Source organism: Cervus canadensis, chromosome 14, assembly GCF_019320065.1.
Source record: "Cervus canadensis isolate Bull #8, Minnesota chromosome 14, ASM1932006v1, whole genome shotgun sequence".
Classification (NCBI taxonomy): domain Eukaryota; kingdom Metazoa; phylum Chordata; class Mammalia; order Artiodactyla; family Cervidae; genus Cervus; species Cervus canadensis.
Genome location: NC_057399.1, coordinates 23,552,605 through 23,575,304, shown reverse-complemented (window position 1 = coordinate 23,575,304; position 22,700 = coordinate 23,552,605). Strand labels below are relative to the sequence as shown.

The 22,700-nt window shown below is 35.7% G+C and overlaps 2 protein-coding genes across 2 annotated transcripts in view; both read right to left on the bottom strand.

Moving 5' to 3' along the window:
- Positions 1 to 22,700, bottom strand: part of LOC122453369 (60S ribosomal protein L7-like) — a 683,417-nt gene that overhangs the window by 163,447 nt on the left and 497,270 nt on the right. The gene's annotated exons all lie outside the window — the stretch shown is intronic.
- Positions 1,724 to 22,700, bottom strand: part of ALDH1A1 (aldehyde dehydrogenase 1 family member A1) — a 51,446-nt gene continuing 30,469 nt past the window's right edge. Inside the window, exons 7-13 of the mRNA XM_043487365.1 lie at positions 22,298 to 22,411; positions 17,926 to 18,028; positions 15,971 to 16,155; positions 12,699 to 12,863; positions 9,056 to 9,213; positions 7,690 to 7,764; positions 1,724 to 2,328 (exon numbers count right to left, since the gene is read on the bottom strand). Coding sequence (XP_043343300.1) covers positions 2,256 to 2,328; positions 7,690 to 7,764; positions 9,056 to 9,213; positions 12,699 to 12,863; positions 15,971 to 16,155; positions 17,926 to 18,028; positions 22,298 to 22,411 — 873 coding nt within the window. The 3' untranslated portion in view covers positions 1,724 to 2,255. The remainder of the gene's footprint in view (positions 2,329 to 7,689; positions 7,765 to 9,055; positions 9,214 to 12,698; positions 12,864 to 15,970; positions 16,156 to 17,925; positions 18,029 to 22,297; positions 22,412 to 22,700) is intronic.

Sequence of the window (22,700 nt, the reverse complement as noted above, 5' to 3'; positions counted from 1 at the left end):
AGGGTCAGAATGAGCCAATATTAAACAGATTTTTTTTTTGTTTAATCCTGTAATGTCTTATTTATACAAGGAAGATTTAATTTTCAAATACTTAAACTTGCTTCTGGCTTTTGTCATATTCTATGTTCATCCCTCTTTGTTCAACATTTAAAAATGTTCTGGTGGAATACCATTACAATATTAACTTGTCTATCAATTTATTTGTGTATGACTTTAAACATCTTTTCATAATGTAGACACTGTCTGGTTTTTGGAAAATACAACCCCGCTCTGTATTTGGCTTTTTTCCCTTCTCAGTGTCCTAACATCTTTCAGTTCTCCCTAGACTTTAATTCCTCCTATTTTCAAAATGGTCATTATGTCCCAAATTATGTAAAACAGACTGCAAATCTTACAGGCCCATACAAATTATAGAAACTCTTGCAATTAGAAATGAAATTATTTCAGATCTAAGAAGCTAGTAAATTTCATTCATTCACACATTGTTGCACTTGACCATGGCAGCTATTACAATGTTCTAGTAACAGTGTCACTGAGGAATCTGTTCATGTAAAATGACAAGCTTAACCATTTATATAAAATTTGAATCTGGAAAAAAAAGTGTTATCCTTAAGATTACTAGGCTTAAATTTTAAATTGCTGAACTAAGAGTTTTATAATATGTATGAAAGTGAAAGTGAAAGTCACTGAGTCATGTCCAACTTTTTGTGACCCTATGGACTATATCAGTCTATGAAATTCTCTAGGCCAGAATACTGGAGTGGGTAGCCTATCCCTTCTTCAGAGGATCTTCCCGACCCAGGAATATACAAAAAACATTATATTTGGACTTAAGTCACTTCCCATGTGGGAGCATAAAAAGAGGCTCTTTGAGGGCAAAAATACATAAATATGGTCCAGTTAGTTTTACAGATGATATTTTCCCTGCTGCTTCCCTGTGACCCCTAGATCTCTCATCAGAACACTCAGCACTACCTTGTTGCATAGAACAGCATCTTCCAACACAGGGTTCCTAATGTTCGTTGGTATTAAATGAGTGAAGGGAAAGCAAAGCCTTTGGTTAAATAAATTTGGGGAAAAAACGTATTAAACAAAACTAAACAAGTTGTAGGACTTCTCTCAGATCTTAGACTATACCAATGTGCAATCAGCAACTCCAAGAGGGGAAAATATTATATAGAATTTTTTTGATGGAATATGTCCAGAGGTACTATTTTGTAGGACTTCTTTCCTCTTTATTCACTGCAAATTTTCTCTTCATTAATATTCATATTCAGTCAAATTTCCTTCATGCCATTCCCAAGTTCATCAGTATTGGTCACCACTACCCTTTGGCATCTTACTATAATCTTATGGTCTTTAATCCTCATTTACATTACATGCCCCATCTTTTTTTTTTCCAACAGTATCTTTGTTCTCTACATATTAAAGCGTTTTGGATAATGGACCATCCACTATTAACCTATTTTCTACAACACCTAACATAGTGCCCAGAACTCTATAGGAATTCAGTAAATGCTTGCTGCCTATCTCAAATGTTTGCTATTGATTTCAAAGATTCTTTCAGAAAATAAAATTTGTTTCTTTACTTATTTGAGAATGAGTAGGTTAAACTTTATTTTTAAATACATTTTTATGCTCAATTTAACACTGCTTTTGAGTGACAGGGAGAGTAAATCTTTATAGCCAAAACTCTACTTAAAAAATTCACACTGAACAAGAATCATGCAAGGCTGTTTTTATTAAGCTGTATGTTTAGGTTACATCTAAGTATTTCAGGCATTTCTTCATTTGACAAGCAGACATGACATTCTAGGAAACATTTCAACAAATTCCAAGGACTGAACCACTATGGAGAACAGAGCATACTTAGTCTGAAGTTAACAGGTATGGTAAGTACTTCAAGGGGTCATCAAGAGAAAGATGCTAAATGACAACTTGTCCTCCTCTATAAAGTGATTATCCTAGGCAAGTAGCTATAAAGAGAAGCACATGACTATTACAGAGCTAGAGCAATTGCATCCAAGTCCATCATCTTTATTTCAGGGAGGACTTGGGTGTCATATCAGAGGGCTGATGATTCTTTTAGAGTAACGTACATGTCAAGTTTTCTATGTGTAGTATTAATGCTAATATGATTAGCTTATGTTTAAAGAATCAAGGAAAGAACAATTTTGCATTTAAAACCACCAAGATATATTAGCCACTGAAGGAGATGCTTAGCCATTGAGGAGTCCTCTCTGTACTCTCATAGTTTATGAGTTCTTCTGAGAAATTTTGATTGTGACCGTCTTGACTTCTGTGTATTCATGGAAACCATATTCTCCGCTAGAGAGTGGAGAAAAAAATGCACAGAATTTAGCAGAGCTGTACAAATACACTATGGTCAATGACTTTGTACAAGTTTGTTCCTGCTTATCCGGCTAGGGACAATGGAAAATATTTTCTGTGGTCTGTGTACAGAAGCATTTCAAGAGGTAGCTAGCCTACCATAAGATATCTGGTCTTATATAAATCCCCTTTGGGAAAACTTTTTACATTTTTTTTTCATGCTCTAAATTATCATATACACTTAGTTGACTTTTAAGGAAACTGTTCATTTTTGACATTTTTTTCTACTTGACTATGAAAGTGCTCACCACACATAAACACAAGCCCAAGAGGAATTTTATAATTTCTAGTTTAGGTTCTAATGTATAAGATAGGTATATTACTAGAGGAAATGTAGTTATATTCAAAATATAATCACCTGGGTAATATGGAAAAATTGTAAATTCAAGTTGTTTAGTGTATTCATCATTTCCAATTGGTCTAGAAATGAGGAAGTAGCTAAAAATGACCAGGCTTCTATTTTCATTCTAACTTACCCTAGTAATGGTAGTAGTGGTAGTTGCTCAGTCATGTCCGACTCTTTGCAAACCCACGGACTGTGGCCCACCAGGCTCCTCTGTCCATGGGATTCTCCAGGCAAGAATTCTGGAGTGGGTTGCCATTCCCTTCTCCAGAGGATGTTCCCCACCCAGGGATCAAACCTGGATCTCTTGCATTGCAGGCAGATTCTTTACCATCTGAGCTTAGCTTAAAACAGAATAGAATATTTTCTAGCTGTAGTTGTAGTAATATCTTTTTCTTGGCAAAGGCAAAGTCGCCCCCGAATAAAGCAAAACAAAAAGCTTGACCTTATTGTTACAGGTTTTTATTTGAATGTAGGGTTGATTGTTTTGTTTTGTTTTGAGAGGGGGAGAGGGTTCATTGAGCTAAAATGTGGGACTTTTTTGTGGATTTTTTGATTCATGAACCCCCTGTCATTTGCTATATAACTCTTAAATCCAACCCAAATGATCAGTAATTAAACTTGAGTCAATCAATCAAAACTCTGATATCTTGCTATCAGTTTTATTGAGACCTCCTACCAGTTTTAGAAACTGTGATTTACCCTTCCTTAAAGAGATAACTAAATTAGGTTAACTTATTCTCTATATTGTTTTGATGAAAGGATTAAATTATATGAACATAAGAGTACTCTTAAAATCATAACACTCATGCACATGTAGACTTACAGAGGAAAAAGATCTTGATCCTTTTCTACCCCTCCCCTTTGGTGATGTAGACAGGTATGTAGAAGACATCTTTTTCTCCTCGGTAACCTAATCCTCTTACACTGATTATTTTCTTGGACCATTAAGCTTCTGAAAATACCTTCTAAAAGCTTCAGTGAGCATGTTCTTCAAAGTAATTAAAGGGTTTAGCCCCAGTTGTCTGAAACCCATTAAAGGATAATATTTTAGTAAGTATTTTTATCTCACAAAGTTAGATATATTAACCCATGATTTTTGCCAATAGACTTTCCATTGTATTTTGGGTTACATGGACACTTGAAACTCTCAGGAGAGTACAAAGTGTGATAATTGTCTTACTTAAGCTGAAATAAACCCTGCTTCTTAGTATTCTGATGTATAGACATTCTTATGTCTTGATATAACACAAAATACCTGTTTACATTTCTCTTTATATCGCTAGTCTGTGAGTTATTGGTTCTGTGCTTCTAAAATTGTCAATGTACCAGTCATCTGGCACTTGATTCAAATGCTGATTCTATTTCAGCAGGTCTGGAGAGAGGCCTGAGACTTTGCATTTCCAACACACTTTTAGATGATACCCGCGCTCCTATTCCAGGGTGCGCTCTGGAGTAATAAGATGCAGTCACATATTATGCCTGTTTTTCACCCTGTATCCAGAAGTTAGCTTGGCACTAATTAATTAAGTAGGCACAGAGGAAATGTTTGCTGAACTGGTTTGGCAAATATAATCAAGCAAAAACTATTCATGTTAGCCCACTAGTTTATGATGCTTTATTTCTCCCCATTTCTGAAAGGGACAAGAAGAAAGAAAGACCTTGTGAGGTGTTAAGAGCCAATTAAGTTTGAAATGGCATGCTACTAAACTCTCAAGTGACCTATGTTAATCTAAGTAAAAATGAGTCCAATTATACACAGAGAGGGATTTCTGCCATTTAACTCATTCCAGGGCTAACATCATGATGGGAGTGCCAATTCAGCTTTGGCACCCAGCATCAGTACCTCAGTGGGGTTTGTATACTATTATTTTTAGCTCTTGAAGGACTCTGTTGATCAATGATCAATCAGATGATCAATTCTACCTTTCTGTCTTTGAAGATAAACTGTACCTGAACTCTTGGGAGTCATTTGAGATTATTGCTTCAGCAATGCTCTTTAAACATCTTGCAGTGAATGACTTGTTTATTAAATTTGCCAACTTTGGTTTCAGATAGACATTAACACTATCATCCTCAGCTGGGATTTTTGAAGTAAAAATTACAGTATAACATTTTCCTTTATATTTTTTAATAAGGACGTTATCTATACCCATATTCCACATTTTTAGGGAATAATTTATGGCCGATTCTCCTTCTCTTATTTGATTTCCTTATGTCTTGAACATATAGAGTGACTAAATTGTATCTAACAATCTAACAAAATTTATATGTCTAGTCTGCTTTAATTATTTCACCCCTTCAGATTATTTTATTTTCAACATTCCTAGGGAATTGTATTGGATATCTTGGCCAGCAATCAACTAATCTTCAAAATAATCTAACTTTCGTTATAGTTCTTTGTACAAAGTACTTAGTGCTCCCAAGGGACTCCCCAATAATGGATATTATAAGGAAAAAGAACTTGGGGAGGATGAACTATTTGTTGAGTCCCCACTTTGTGACAGAGTACTAAGGAATGAATAGTAAGTATGTTCTCTAAACTCTCAAAACCATCTTAAAAGGAATATTAACATTCCCCTTTTAAGTAGAAGAAAACAGGCTCAGAAATTAGATAACTTGAACTGGGTGGCAAGATTAGCAAGTGGTGGAGTCAGGATTCAAATGCAGGCTGATTAGTTTTCAATTATGCTTTCTCAGCTATGTCGGGCACTTTTGATGAATTGATCTTTTGCTACTCTACATCCCCAACAATATTCTAAAGCTATCCATGGCTTTTCACTGCTCCACTAATAAATGTAAGCTGATTTTCTTGAATTCAAGCCTTCTTAATCTGTATCCTATTTAACTCTGAAATCATACTTCCCCCATAATTCCCTACCAGCCAGGCAAATTCACTAACCCCTCAATATGCCACCTGGAATGTTCTTTCACAAATGTCCTCTTCTCTACTTCCTAACATCTGACACTTGTTTCCTGCCCTAGATCAAGTCCTGTCTTTTCTGTTACATCTTCTCTTATTCTATCAACTGTCTTTATCAACTGAATTTCCACAGGAGGGTTAGAACCACAGAATCTTAAGCATGGAAAAGAGCTCATAGACCTTTTACTTTCTTCCCTGACTCCTATCCCCACCACAAATGCTGATTTTAACATATGGAAATAGTGAGACTTAGAGAGATGCTGAAAATGTTATAGTCTATAGGTGCCCAGATTTTCTATGCTCTAATACTGCACTCTGTATTTTAATTGCTTCTCTACCTCCATGACCTATGGACTCACAGTCTGTTATTATTTATCTCATAGTATGTGTTTGTTAGTTTTCACTTGTGTGTGTGTGTGTGTGTGTGTGTGTGTGTGTGTATTTTTTACATGGTACTGTTGCCTGGAAAATCCATGGACGGAGGAGCCTGGTGGGCTGCAGTCCATGGGGTCGCTAGGAGTCGGACATGACTGAGTGACTTCCCTTTCACTTTTCACTTCCATGCATTGGAGAAGGAAATGGCAACCCACTCCAGTGTTCTTGCCTGGAGAATCCCAGGGATGGGGGCGCCTAGCGCGCTGCCGTCTATGGGGTCACACAGAGTCGGACACGACCGAAGTGACTTAGCAGCAGCAGCGGCATGTCACTACAATTATGTGGAAGATGGGACATGGTATTGTGTTTGTAGGGCTCCAAGGACCTCATATATAGAGTAACTACTTAATGAAAGTATATTGAGAAAGGATGGGTCATTTTAACATGGCCCCCTTTCACTGGCTCCCCAAAGACAGTTGTTTCATTGTGATATTGTTTTATTTAAATGACAAGTACCTAGTGATTTAATACTCTCAGACAGAGGCTAATTTTTACTTGCCATTTACAAAATGAGCAGTTTCACTATGTTTGATTTCATAAGGTTTGAATATGATGTGACTTTTCTTTATGATTTTTTAAATTTATTGATAAATGTAAGAAAATTTTAAGAAATAAAATGATTAAAACTGCTTGAGCAAAACTGGTCAAACATTACCACTACTTGATATGCATAAATATGTATGTATATATTTTAAAAAGTCAATATGTCAATTGAAAAAAGTCAATATGTCAATTGAAAAAGTCAAAAGTCAATTTGAAAAGAAACTGAAGGCTCATAAATTCATTTATATAATATATATATCCTCAATGTAGTCATGATTGTAAAACATGTTTTCCTTGAATAAATTTTCCTTTCAGTTTAAATTCTAGAACCGAAAACAACTCATTCAGGTTATTTAAATTTTTAGAGTCACATGTCTAAAAATATTAACAATGAGAATCATTCCTCCTACACTGAAAAGTATTTTGAGATAAAGACACCTAATTTATTCATTTAAGAGATATATTCAAATAGCTAAAGCATTCTTATATTTGCACACTTTTTACAATCACCAGTTGGTGGTTTCCACCTCCTTTCTGGAAATGTTTCCCAAATTACATTCATGTGTCCAGCAAACAAAAAGTAGGCGATATTTCAAGAACCAACGTAAGTGCTTAGTATGATCCCTTACAAAAAGTTTAGTAAATAATATTTCCCTCTGCCATCACATTTTTGCACTTTTGAGAGTAAATCCAGCATTTAAAAACCATTTGACAGTATAAATCTCCAGGAAAGCACAGAAGCAGGTTTTAATTTGAATAGTAACTTCCCTGGTGGCTCAGATGGGAAAGAATCCACCCACAGTGTAGGAGACGTGGGGTTCAATCCCTGTTTTGGGAAGAACCACTGCAGACGGAAATAGCAACCCACTGTAGCATTCTTGCCTGAAGAATTCCATGGACAGAGGAACCAGGCGGGCTATAGTCTATGGGGTCACAAAGAGTGGGACACGATTGAGTGACTAACTCTTTCACCTTCAAGGATTATTATAATTCCTTCAGAGTGATAACCATTTTTATCAAGATAAATATTTATCTTAATGAAAGTTATTCTTACAGTTCTCGACCATTTCCAGACATCTTGAATCCACCAAAGGGGCACTGGGCAGATACCACACTATAGCAGTTCACCCTGAAAAGGAAAGAAGTATGTTATAGGTCACACTTGACCTATTTAGAACTCCTAAATTTGGAATTTTTGAAATTCAGAGTTCTTTAACAACTCTATTAATTTTAATGTTACATGGCCACTTTTTAAAAGAAGTAGCACTATAAATTAGAATGCAGGAGTGTAAGTATGTTTATATATACTGACTAGAAATAAAAGCAATGATCTTACGCTATGTGTGGACAGCCATGTTGGCAGTACATCATGTCCCTGAGAAGTTATAGCTTGAATTTTAAAAGATAGAATACCCAACACATGGTAAGTGGATGGATACCGTTTGTGAGAGACTAGAGTTTGTTGGATGAGCATTCTTTACTGCCTGTATTCAATACGCTTTGTAGTTCTCTTGTGGGTTGTGTCTTTAGGCTAGAATCAATTTTTTGTAATTGTAATATATCTCATATTACTTAGTTCACTTTTTTCATTAACTAATTGAAAAAATTGCTTAAACAGAGGCTGTGGCAGGAGTTGAATTTCATTATATAATTTTTTTTATCCTTTGCCATATTTTTAAAAAGTTTCAAAATATCTATATGAACAAATATAATTATAAAAACATGAATAATTAGAATTTTTTAAAATTAAAAACTACATCCAGATTCAGTCACAATCACTGATACAACTGGTGGATTTGAAGGATACCCACCTCCACCCATATCAGTGTAGATATTTTTAAAGCTCCCCAGACCATTCTAATGTACAGCCAGTGTTGAGAATCACTGCCTTAGAGTCTGAAATAGTCTGAACCTCAGCGGTCATTTATTGTGTGATCTTGATCAATTACATGAGCCCACTAACCTACTGTTTTTTTGTCGATAAATTTACCATACCAATGAACAGTGGCAGTAAGGTGAAATGAGATAATAAATGTGAGGACTACAGTAGGGGGCTTAGCACAGAATACATGGTAATAAATGAAATCGTGACTGTCCCATTGCTTCCAAAAAAAAGATTCTAGAGATATTGAGAGGGACAAGGATTTTTGGCTGCCTCTCAAGGGTAAATACTTTTCAACATCTCAAGGATAAATACTTTTCATGGATTTGGGTGTGACATTATCAGCACGAAAAATAATCTTGGGCTGTTACTGGGACTGAGTGGACAAAGTCCAATTTGATGGAACAAAAATAACTAACAAAGCAGTCCAGAGACTAGGGGCTAGGCAAGGGATTCAGTGTGACAGTCAGAGAGAGTTCAGAGTAGCCTGTTAATGTGGTTAGCATTGAAAAGGTGACATTACATAGGTTTGACTTACCACACGGTCCCAGACTGCAAAGCAGAGGAGACTGTGATGGCTTTATCAATATCATTGGTAAAAATTCCTGCTGATAACCCATAGAAAGTATTGTTTGCTCTCTTGATTACATCATCTAAAGACTTAAATTTCATGATTTGCTGCACAGGTCCAAATATCTATACAAAAAGAAATGAATGAAATAAGTCAAAGTAATAGGTTACAACTAAATATTTGTATATAATGCTTATAAATATGTCTAAAAATATATGAATAAAATATATTTATTATATTTAGTATTTCATGTAAATATACTTATGTTTTACATTGACTATAAGGCACTTAGCACATAGTAAACAATCACTAAATGTTATTTTGTTATCAATAAAAATAATAAAAGTACAACTAATATCCTTCAAACCACAGACCATTATAAGCTACAGCAAATATTCCTAAAAAATATTAGCAATTAGTGTTCACCAGTACCTACAAAGAGTTATATACCATCACCAAGTGAGGATCGTTCTAGAGATGCAAGGCTGATTCAGCATTCAAAAATCAATCAGTATATATCATATTAATAGAATGAGGAAAAAATACCACATAATCATCTCAGTTGATGCAGGAAAATCATTTGATAAAATCCAACCTCCTTTTCCCCTCAACAAATTAAAAATAAAAAGGCTTTTCTGAACCTGATCAAAGGCATTTATGAAAATCTTACAGGTAATATCATATTCAATGGTAAAGACTGAAGACTTTCCTCCTAAGATAGAGAGCAAAAAGACACCCATGTTTACTGATTTTATTTAACACAGTGCTGGAATTATAGCAAGTGAAAAAGGCAAGAAAAAGAAATAAAAAGGCATACAGATTAGAAATGAATAAAATTGTCCCTATTTGTAGATGACATAATCGTGTACATATAAATTACCAAGGAATCTCCAAAAACCTTCTAAAATATCTGAGTTCAGTGATGTTATAGGATACAATAAAATATACAAAAATCAAGTACACTTCTATTAATACATACTAGCAATGAACATGTGCATGTTGAAATCAGAAATAACCATTTACTCAAAAAATACTTAGGTATAAGTCCAATAAAACATTTATGGGACTTGTATACTGAAAACTACAAAGTGCTAGTGAAATAAATAAAAGAAGATATACATAAATGGAGATCTACTATGTTCAATAACTGGAAGATTTAACACAATAAAGATGTTAATTCTGTAACAAACAGACTGATATGTTTAACACAACTCCTCTCAAAATTCCAGCAAGATTTTAAAATGCATATGAACAGCTTATTCTAAAATTTATATGGAAGAGCAAAAGAATTAGCTTAGCTAAAACAATTTTGAAACAGAAGAATAAAGTGAGAGAATGCCATCTTTCCAATTTCAAGACTTATACAGCTACTAAAATCAAGAGAATATATTTAATATTTTGTAATAGTCTATCACTGAAAAGAATCACTGAACCACTTTTCTGTGTACCTAACACATTATAAATCAGCTATACTTAAGTAAAAATAATTACATTTTAAAAAGGAGTGCAGGTGGAGAAATAGACACATAGATGAATTGAAGGGTAGAGAACCCAGAAATTGATACACACAAATACACACAACTGAAATGCTGACAGTTGCAAAAGTAATGAAGTGGAAGAAAAACTGCCTTTTCAACAAATGATGCTGGAGCGATTGAACATATAGACAAAAAGAGACAACCTTTACTGAAATCTCACACCTTGTATAAAAATTAACCTAAAATGGATCACAGACTTATGTGTAAAACATAGACTATAAAGCTTTTAGAAACAATAAAAAAATTACACAGAAAAAGTTTTTTGGATCTATGAGTAAATAAAGAGTAGCTCATAAGAGTTGACACCAAAAGTACTATTCATAAAAAGAAAAATGAATAAATTGGATTTCCTTAAAATTAAAAACTTTGGTCTGAGAAAGACCCTGGTAAGAAGATGAAAAGACAAGCTATAGCCTGGGAGAAAATATTTGCAAACCACACAGCTAAAAAACAGTAAGTGTCTAGAATGTATAAGGAACTCTCAAAACTCAACAGTAAAAAGCAAACACTCCAATTAGCACATGGACAAAAGAAATCAGACATTTTATCAAGGAAGATATCAGATGGCAAATAATCCCAGGTAAAGATGTTCAAAATTACTAGCCACTGCTGCTGCTGCTGCTAAGTCGCTTCAGTCGTGTCTGACTCTGTGCGACCCCATAGGTGGCAGCCCACCAGACTCATCTGTCCCTGGGATTCTCCAGGCAAGAATACTGGAGTGGGTTGCCGTTTCCTTCTCCAGGGCATGCATGCATGCTAAGTCGCTTCAGTCGTGTCTGACTCTGTGAGACCCTATGGACAGCAGCCCTTCAGGCTCTTCTGTCCACAGGATTCTCCAGACACTGGAGTGGGTTGCCATTTCCTTCTCCCTACCAGTCACTAAGGAAATGTAAATTTAAACCTCAATGAGCTATCACACCTATCAGAATGGCTAAAATAAAAAATAGTCACAACACCAAACATTAGCAAGGATGCAGAGAAATTGGAATCATTCATATACTGCTAATGGGAATATGAAATTGTTCAGCCACTCTGGAAGATTAGCAGTTTCTTAAAAAGTTTCATCTAGCATGTGACCCAGGAATTATATTTCTGGGTATTTACCCCAGGGAAGTGAAAACTTACATTTACACAAAAGCCTGTATACTGATATTTATAACAGCATTATTTAAAGTAGTCTCAAACTGGAAACAGCCCAAAGTTCTTCAATGAGTGAATGGTTAAACAATTATGGTGCAGTCATACTATGAAATACTCACCTATAAATAGGAACAAATTATCCTTACATGCAACAACCTAGATAAATCTATAGAGAATTATGATGGGTGAAAAAAGTCAATCCAAAAAGGTTGCATGATGTATGACTTCACTTATGTCACATTCTTGAAATGACAAAATGATAGAAATAAAGAAGACATTAGTGGTGAAGAGAAAGCCGAGGATTGAGGATGGGGTGGCCTAGGAGGATATAGATCTGGCTGTGAAAGGGAAACATGAGAAGTTCATGTGATGATGAAATGTTCTGTGTCTTGACTGTATCAATGTTAACATACTCTTTGTGATATTATAGTTTTATAAGCTGTTACCAAAAAAAAATAAATAAGATGTTACCTATTGAAGGAAACCAAGTAAAGAGTACATGGATCTTTCTGTATTAATATTTCTCACAATGACAACTGGATCTACAATTATCTCAGAATAAGGAGTTTAATTTTTAAAAACTGCATATCACTTTATTCTTTTCCAATTATTTTCAAATATATTATTTCCAAAGGAGAAAAAGCAAACACTCAATCAATGTGGAATTGTATTTTCCATTTAAGTTTGTGAAGGAAGCACCTAGCAATTGTTAACCATCCTTATCTGTGGTCATCTGGAAATTCGTGGCCTGACCAATGAATTCCTATTTTTAGTCTTAATAAAAAATAATCATTTATCAATATTAGAAATGAAGAATAACATTTATTGAGGAAGGTGTTCAGAGAGCTGAGAATGTTAAAGGAATACTTTGTCTATATCCATGCAGACAAAATATGGCAAAAAAGAGAACAGAACAGAATGAAACCATTTACCTCCTCTTTGGCAATGCGCATCTCATCAGTAACATCAGAGAAAACTGTGGGTTGGATAAAGTAGCCTTTATTCCCCCATGGGCCTCCGCCACATTCCAGCTTGGCCCCTTCCTTCTTTCCACTTTCAATGAGGTCAAGTATTTTTTCATATTGTTCTTTATCAATCTATTGGAAAAATATTACATGAAAAGTTAGAAAAAAGTGGCAACTTGTAAAGATAATACTTAGTCCAGCCTGTAAATAAGGGTTTCAAAATGCTCAGATATTGTTATTAAGTTAAATATTGACAGAGGCTCAGATTCATTGTTGGGCATGTTTAATTCTCATGATTTTTCTGGAAAGAAACCTTGAAGATAAATGTCTGTATTTAGTATTTGTTTTACAGTTATACAAGAGAAGTATATTGACACTGCAAACATGTGTATACCTTTTCATGTGTGTGTGTGTGCCTAGACACTAAGTCGTGTCGTACTCTTTGCGACCCCATGGAACATACCCCAACAGACTCCTCTGTCCATGGGATTTTCCCAGGCAAGAATACTGGAGTGGGTTGCCATTTCCTCCTCCAGGGGATCTTCCTGACCCAGGGATTGAACACGCATCTCTTGTGTCTCCTGCATTGGCAGGCAGATTCTTTACCTTGAGCCACCTGGGAAGCCCCATGCTTTTACATACAGCTGTCATTTACTTACATGGGAAGAAATGTCTGTTAATCATCAACCACTCTTACCTGGAAACTGTAATCCTAACTGAAATTAAAAGACAGAAGAAGAAAAAGAAAACTCTGATACTGGCTTTCATTAGACATGGCAGTTATAAAGCAGATGCTTTGTGACTTCAGGAAGACTTTTAGATCTTCAGACCTCTGGATGAGATTCTTCTCCTAACCATCCTCTGTGGCCAGGTCCATGCTGACCACAGCCTAGTTATCTCACCCAGTTCAGGTCCCTCCAGGGCAGTCACTAGGTCTGGTTCTAATTTCTGACCTGTCCTGATTGTTGCCAACCTGCTTTGTTAAATGGACCACATCTAAATATATTTTAAGAACTACAGAACTTAAATACTTTATTAAACTATATTTTTACAAAGAAAAGAATGACTCCAGAATTCTAACTGGGAACATCAGGAGCACATACCTCTACTCCATGCTCTGGAATTGGACCTACCTATTACTTCAGTTCCTACTTGGTGTGGGGGGAAGGAGGGGACTCCAAATCACTGGTGAAGACTGCCTTGTCTCAGATGTGGCTGGAGTTAAGTTTTAAAGGGAAAACACTAGAGATCCAGGAGTTAAGGTGAAAACCTCTCGCCAATTTACCTTGTCTCTACTCACTACTTAAATAGTGTTGTTCTTTATCTTTCTCTTTGACACTACAGTCTTCCGTGTCTTCTAAATCCCAGGAAAGGGCTTCATGAAGTTCTCAATGCACACAATCCAGCTCCTATATCCAATTAGATTAAGCGCTATGTATATATATAACAAATTCTTTCTTGGTAAAGTCCTTTTCCAATTTGATTTCAAAGACCAGAATGTGCATTTCCTTAAGGATTTGGAAATAATCAGTATTTTCACTTGAAAAAGAAGTTATAATATCCATATATATACATAATTTTATATTATAAGTTACAGCACACATTAAAGCTTATAAATGTCTCCATAAGCTCTTTCTTATAACAACAGAGAGTATTTTAAAAGGTAAAGACATCTCATGGACTTTTTAGTCTTTTCCTTCTCAAAGTCCCAACATATCTACTTTTTCTACTTATTCAATGCAACCTGTGACAAAAATCTTTTCACTTATAATTATGATATAATTATTATATATTAAATTATTATGTTAAGCAGTTAGATCACTAGATTATTCACTTAAGAACCCTATGGATGGAAATTTACTGCAAGTCTATTTTAACTTCCTTCTCTTAGGAATAATGAAGTATCCTAGCTCAATTTTTGAGCCTCTGGTTGAATCTTGCAGATCCCCTGATGGGGAGAAGTATTGCCCAACAACATTGAATATTAAGTTATCTTCTTTTCCCTCAGTCTCTCTTCTTCTTTCCTTTTTTCTTCACATATATATATTTCTATCTACCTATCTATCCATCTGTATCTATCATCTATTTATTTATCTATGTCTATTTGATATATTTGTCTCAAATGGGAAATGTGCTTTTCCATAGATAGATATTTAGAGAAAAAAATAATCACAGGTAAAACCTTAGAGTCTCATCCTTTCTTAGAATAGGACACCAAGTCAAAATTGAATTTACTATATGTCTTGGCATCCATTTGAAAAGTTACCAAATATGATCAAAATTAGCAACTACTTCTATGTACTCAGTAAACACAAAGATAAATATAAAATATAACAGGCTTAGACTTAACAAAATGTATATGTCCTTTTTACCAGTTATTTTAGGGCTTTTAGGTTTCAATATTTGGTATTGCCAAAGTCCTAAAATTTTCCTAGTTGGATATCTTGGCATGAGGTGGAAAATATAAGACAGCCTCTTAGCTTTCTACACTGTAAACTCTATGAGATCATGTAAAACCTCTGCTCTGGATCAAGACCTCAAAGAGCAGGAGTAAGTTTAGCATCTAAAGTCCAGGAGCTTGAAAACAGACAAAGGACAAAGAACTGTGTAAGGGAGAGGGAAAGGTGAGCTTTAGACAAGAGAGACGCTCTCACTGACAGTGGTTCTAAGCCGACAGAAGAAAATGGGGACCCTCAGGAATAACTGGGCTTTAACAACTAAAATGGGAAGTTTGGTACAAAGTCAGAAACTCAGGATATTTTAGGACACTCATACTATTTTTTAGAAGGTCAGAGTGACTAAAGAATTTGGAAAGAATTTAGTCATGCCAGCTGCCTATATCTGTGGGATGGAAGCTGAAAAAAAAGGATTGATGCTGAGGACGAAATAAACGATAGGATGGTATAAGAACTTCCAAATGGATAGGAACTGTATATAGGACTTCAGAGGTGTACAGATTGAGAAAAACAAATTTATATCATTTGTTACTTTTCCTCACGTCTTTAATTTCCAACATCTCTTTAACTGTTTCTGGATGTGAAAACAGCAACACAAAATCAAGATACTTTCTTTACCATTGGGAGTTCAATTCATTATTTTTTTATTCACTAAACCGATTCAATATCATCACCAAGGAATATATGTGGATGGGAAATAATGATATTCAGTTAAAACCAGACCTAGAGAAGATACTTTACTCTTATGCCCTGTGAACGTTATTCCATCTATTTTACACTCACCTGAGGGCCTTGACTGACTCCTGGGGTCAGAGGATTTCCAAGAACATACTTTTTCGCTCGCTCAACACTCCTTCGAACAAACTCATCATAAATTGATTCTTCTACAAAGAGACGGGATGCAGCTATACAACACTGGCCCTGGTGATAGAATACTCCTTGGTGTGCAAATTCGACAGCATTGTCCACTGCAGAGAAGACATTCATGTTAAAAGACATTTTCTAAAAATAATATATTTTTTATATATCTTTCTTAGAGGTGATATGGTGGTATTAAAAAATCATGAGTCATGTAATCAAACATAGATTCAATATATTCTACCTCTTACCAGTCAGGTGACAAATGAGCCTTTCTGATCCTTTATTTGCTAATCAAATGATAGTAAAATAGTAAATTCTGAAATATAATGGTTATCAACACAACTTTAATATGAATAATTCCAAAATTTGGAAAGTATCCTATGACTAAATCTTACTTCAAGTGACTTTTATAAGTATTTCCATTTATAATTAAATGTCTGAATATTTCTTTCAGGTTTCAGGTTTTAACTAATGACAAAGAAAATATAAATTATCCACTATGTTAAGTAAGAATGTAAAAACATTCTTATATACTCTGATCAATAGAAAAAGTGGTATTTCTAAGAAAAATCATAACCCCTCAAAACCCCAAACAACTAATATTCAGAATTGCTCACCCACCTTACAACCCTATTCTATGAAAAATTTTCCAAATTTATCTAAAGTGTGCCATGTTATTTCACATATGCCTATAAACTCTTATCTGTTTATTTGAAATGGTTACATGGGTCTTAAAAAGAGGAAATAGTTTGTTTCATTAGTAGATCCTAAACAGCCAGAAGAAAGTTTTCTTTGCATTTTAATTTTATGAATGCAGACGCTTTAACTTTACAGCAGCTGGATATTGTTATCTTTATTTGGGGCTTTTCTGGTGGTTCAGATGGTAAAGAGTCTGCCTGCATTGCAGGAGACCTGGGTTTGATCCCTGACTTAGGAAGATCCTCTGGAGGAGGGTATGGCAACCCACTCCAGTATTCTTGCTTGGAGAACTCTGATGTACAGAGGAGTCTGGCGGGCTACAGTCCATGGGGTTACAAAGAGTTGGACACAACTGAGCGACTAAGCGTAGCATCTTTATTTTGTGAACTAACCACATGTGCTTAAGTTGTAGTGAAAGCATTTTACATGAAGGTTTGGTAAAATGAGAAATCAGGTCATGTCTGTAGAATGTATAATAAGGTAGTGTGCTCTAAAAAAATAAAAAGTTTATTGCCTCAAACCAATAATGCAGCTCTTAAAGATACAGAGGAATGTTTGATTGTTTTCTTCTAACTCCCAGTTAGGAAGTAATTGTGGCATCCTACTTGATAATATGATCAGGATGGACTTAGGATATAATGGAGTCCCATCATAATTAGAGATTTAATATATGTAAGTTCAACTACACCTGCTAGAAAAAAAATGAAATTATTTAAATAGTTGGTGTCCTTTCCTCTGACCGTTTCATTCAATGAACGTGTGATCCAGACAGAAGGGAGATGACAAATGCATAGCTTGCTGTTTCTCCAGCTGGTCTAGTGCAACACATCTGAGGGTATCTTACCACACTTAAGGTGATGCTAATATTTAAGGTATGAAATTAAGAATATACTTTATGACAAATGCATAACAGTTTCTCTAGAGTTCAGCTGAGAAAACACCAACTGAGCTCTGAGGGAAGCCCAAGCAAACAGCAGTCTATTCCAAGTTAGGAATAAATCGTGTCTGTGTTGGATTTATCTAGGCTTTATAACTTTAGGATAGTTTAACAGATTTTTAAGAGTGATTTTGGACTCTGGAATGCCTTACACTTTGACATTAGAAGCAAACCCTTTACCGTATGGTACTGCCCGGCCAAAAAGGAGGAAGGGTAATTGAGCAGAGTGGCGTTTACTCACAGTCGGCGTCAGCAAACACAATGCAAGGGCTCTTTCCACCGAGTTCCAGGGACACCCTTTTCAGATTACTTTTCCCAGCAGCTTCTTTGATCAGTTTGCCAACCTGAAATGGAGCATTACAAAGGAGGAGGCTTAATCTGCTCCCATCAAGGCAAGTTTTATTTAGCAATTTAAATTTATATGACGTTTGTGGGAGAAATGGGAGAAATGGCATTTTTTCAGATTTGGCAGCTTCCGCTACCAAAGGCTCTTCCATCCAAGCATAAACATATGATATATCATGAAAACAGATATATTGAATGTAATAACTGATTTGATGTACACGATCTTGCTGTACATGGCGCAACAGGAGGTTATTTTTCATTTTAACCAGAGCTTCATCTTTCTTCTGTTCAATCTGATATATCATGACCCAACCATAACTTAATCTATTTTGACTTTTCATCTCTCTGTTGAAATATAGAAAACTCTATCCATATCCAAAGAAAGTGGCATATTTACCACCCCCGAATTTCTGCTTCTCAGTATATGCTCACCCCAACTTGGGCTGCCTCCAATCCTATCGTTCCTTAGGGTCCAGCTTGTATCTTAGCTCCTCTTTAGCATTCAATGATGACTCAAGGTGAACGTGACCCTTTCTTTCTCTGATCCCCAGTAAATTCCCTCAAAGGAACTCTTTCAGAGTTTCCCGTGGATTGCATCATTTGTATACACATCAGTTTCCCCAAACAGATGTCACCTCTCTGGTGGCAGTAACTGTTCTCCCTCACTCCCTCTTTCTCCCACTATCCTCCATACCTTGAATATTGGGACTTGGAGAAAGAAATTGGATCTGTGCTCTGTGCTACTACTTTAGTTAGCTGGAATCTTGTACTTGTTTCTTCTTTAATGCTAGTGGCCTATCTTCAGGGAAAGAGTTTTCTTTCTTTTTCCTCTGCAGATCACTTCCCATCAAGATTATTTTCTGTAGTTGTTTATGTTTTTTTGTTTCTGAAATCTGGTCTGTTTTACAACTATTTCCTCTCTATTATTTCTTATTGAAGTCTTAGTACACTAAAATGATCTTTGCTTTTCTTTTTTACAAGATGATTCATTTTATCTTGCCTCTTTTATTCTCTGGATTACTTTTCTTTTTCAATGCATCAATTTTAATAACAAGTTTCTATCCCGACTAAATAAATGATAGGTAGACATTACTGAGTGTGTGTTTAAATTTCAAGTGACTACTGAACTGACTCCTTTGTGCATTACAGAGTAAAGCATTAATTAATCTGCTAATATTTTCATCTTATGTAAAATTTACATGCACAAAATTAAACCTATAAATGTAAGTTAATAAAAATAAACTGAAAGTAGACTGGCAATGGGGAAACCCTGTTTGAAATTTCTATTACATCCTATTTTGCTTCCACAACATATTAATACTTCTCATGACCAGTTTCAAAGACTGAATTTTCATTTGAAGTGATTAAGAATTTTGTATTTCCTAAAAAATATTCTTTGTCTTTTTTCCTTTGAATTCTCCAAATTCTTTCTGCATTTTTTAAATTTTCTGTTTTTTTTTGTTTAATTGGCTTAAAAAGATTTGCTGGAGATACTTTATTAAAGTAGACAGTTTTTGTCTTGGGGAAGGGAGTAAAATCAGAGGTATTTTTCTAAAAGCTACAGGTGTCAAAAAACTAGCATGAAGAATGGTTAGAAGTATGAGTGAGAAAAAAAGGTTATACTTTTGTTTATGTAATTTGCAGATAAAAGGTTTGCTTAAGTTTTCCCAAGCTCAGTTCAGTTCAGTTCAGTCGCTCAGTCGTGTCTGACTCTTTGCGACCCCATAGACTACAGCCAAAGGTCTAGGTAAAGTCAAAATAAGGAAGAATCAGTCTTTGCCCCATACTTTGTTTCCTCATTTGGAAAAAAAGTAAAACTTCATAATTTTTTTTCTCAAAGAAAAGGTAATCACTGCAATGAAGAGAAGGGAAGCACTATTAAGACTATAGTAAAAGGTATGTTCCATGATATTGTGGCATTGGCTTTGTGGGGCAGAAGTAGCTAATGCTCATAAAAATGTTCTAACTTAGCACATCTCATACAATGTGGGTTGATTGCTGTTTTAAATGAATCTAATGGGACATTAAAATTCTAACATTGCCAGAAACATTTTTATAATGAGCGTAGCTGCTATAATGGACTGCAAAAATATAAAATCCATGGTTTACCTCTTTCATGGCATTTGGCAAGTTCACTTCTACCTGGTAAGCCACAAACTTGAAGCTAAAAGAGGATGACCTAGAAAGACTGATTTTTCTGTGTGACTTCTAAAGTCATCTTGCTACTGCTAAGTCACTTCAGTCGTGTCCAACTCTCTGCGACCCCATAGACGGCAGCCTACCAGGCTCCCCCATCCCTGGGATTCTCCAGGCAAGAACACTGAAGTGGGTTGCCATTTCCTTCTCCAATGCATGAAAGTGAAAAGTGAAAGTGAGGTGGCTCAGTCTTGTCCGACTCTTAGCGACCCCATGGACTACAGCCTACCTGGCTCCTCCGTCCATGGGATTTTCCAGGCAAGAGTACTGGAGTGGGAAGTCACACTTAATTCTTTAATACTCAATCAGAAGTAGTTACTATACTGGTTTCTGGAGATAAGAATGGATAAGATAGTCTTTGAGGAGAGTCAGCAAAGTGGAGAGAGATATATAACAAAGCAAGGAGCAAGTGCTGTCACAATTATATATCACGGACAATGGGAGCACAGATGGAAAGGTTTTAAATTTAGGATGCTCCTGGGACTACAGAGAAAGTCCAGGTGGCTTGTGGTGTGGCCATGCATGAACAAAAACTTACGGGAAGGAAAAAATACAGGGAACAATCAGAAAATGATGGGGCAGTGATGAAGAAATATTATGTGGAGAGGGGACCTCTTCCCTCACACCTGAACTAGTGTGAAAAATTAAAGAGTAAGGGAAGGAACAAGAGAATGGAGGTGACTGTAGGACACATGGTAACCATGCCATTTAGAGGATACTTGGTAGGATGCTAAATGCTTTGCTACTCATTAGCTTATTCAGTTTTATTTGGTACAGTTCAACAAGGTAGATATTATCATTCCCATTTTACATATAAAGAAACTCAACTTTAGCAAGGATACTTAACTTTTGAAAGACACACTGCTAGGAGGGGTAGACTTAGCATTTGAACACAGATGTTTCTTAGTCTTCTAATATAATAGTTTTGGGGGAGAGGGGCAGATAAAGTGCCCCCAAAGTGCTATAGAGTCTCAGGGATGAGCTAAGACAAACAGGCAGTGCTGTGGAGATGGCATCTGGGAATAGTAGCCTCTGACTCAGATGAGCTAGAGAGGTGTGTGGGCCAGACCTGGACCATAAGCAGTGCATGGGCCCTGATGAGGGGCTGAGGGCCCTAGGCTGAGGAATTTGAAATTTCATGCTTTACCTCCTCTGCTATGATTTCAACCTTGATTTCATCATTTTTCAATTTATTGCTCTATCTCAAACATTCTCAATTGTTTTATCCCCAGACTCCTGAATGAAGAATTGGTTTTCTCCTATCTCAATTAGAAATTTGTAGAATGTCATTTTTCTACTCTATGTCTATAAAACAACAATAAAAAGTATATAATTATCTAGCTTAAAAAGGATCAAGAAAAATAAAATTTTATTTTATATTACTTTAGTTCTCTATGTAAACTTTTTTTTTTATTGGAGTGGCTAATCAGGAGTATAAAATAATCAAATTAGCTTTCCCTTACTATCTGGAATGTTCTTCCTGTTTCTCTCTCCACAAAGTTTTAAAAAGTAAACATTTTCAACACCCAGAGCATTTACCAGCTCTCCTCTCCTCTGAAGTGCCTATGGCTGGGATCCTGTTCTTTCACCTTCTGGATAGCCAAGCTGGAGGCAGTGAAGCAGAAGTTAGGATCCAGGAAGCTAAGCTGCTGGCTTCTTTTCGGAATGTTCACGGGAGAGCGCCAAATAAGGAGCTAAGGGTGAGGCTCTGCTCTTTGATCTTCCTAATCTACAGGTTAAAGTTACAATTCATTCATACACATCACTGTGGCCTAACTTATATCTTCTATCATAAACCTTACAAATCATATGCCAAGTTCTGATCAGTCATATTTCTCATCACACAAAGTAATAACATACTGAAAACAGTTTACTCCAATCCTCCCACACTGGTAATAGGTGTTCCGTTTCATCTCAATGACATCTGCTTATGTTCTATAAACACGTTTGAAGGCTAGAATAAGGAACAAATCATTAAAAGAACTTTTGTTTTAAGGAAACGTCGGCTTAAAGGCAGTAACATAAAACACGCTTCTGACTGCTTCACTACTGGCCTGAGTAAACGATGTTACCTCTGTCGATCCTGTGAAGGCCACTTTGTCTACATCCATGTGAGAAGAAATGGCTGCCCCTGCAGTAGGCCCATAACCAGGGACAATATTCACTACTCCAGGAGGAAACCCAGCCTAAAAGACAAATAAAATAGTTAGAACAGAGTTGATCATTTAATTCTACAGAAAAAAAAGGAGAGTATGGAGCCAAAGCTCCCTCTTGATGCTAATCTTAGGAGTTACTCTACAAGGAAACATTTATCTAAGTGGTTTTATCATTTATTATTATTATTATTTCACTGCTTAGCTCACTTAACCTCAAGGGTTGCATTAAAGTCCACGTTTGACTTTCATGGTTCTTTACTCCAATGATGGCTGTCTCAAATTTCATAATACTAACTCAAGATAGTATGTGTGAAAGTGT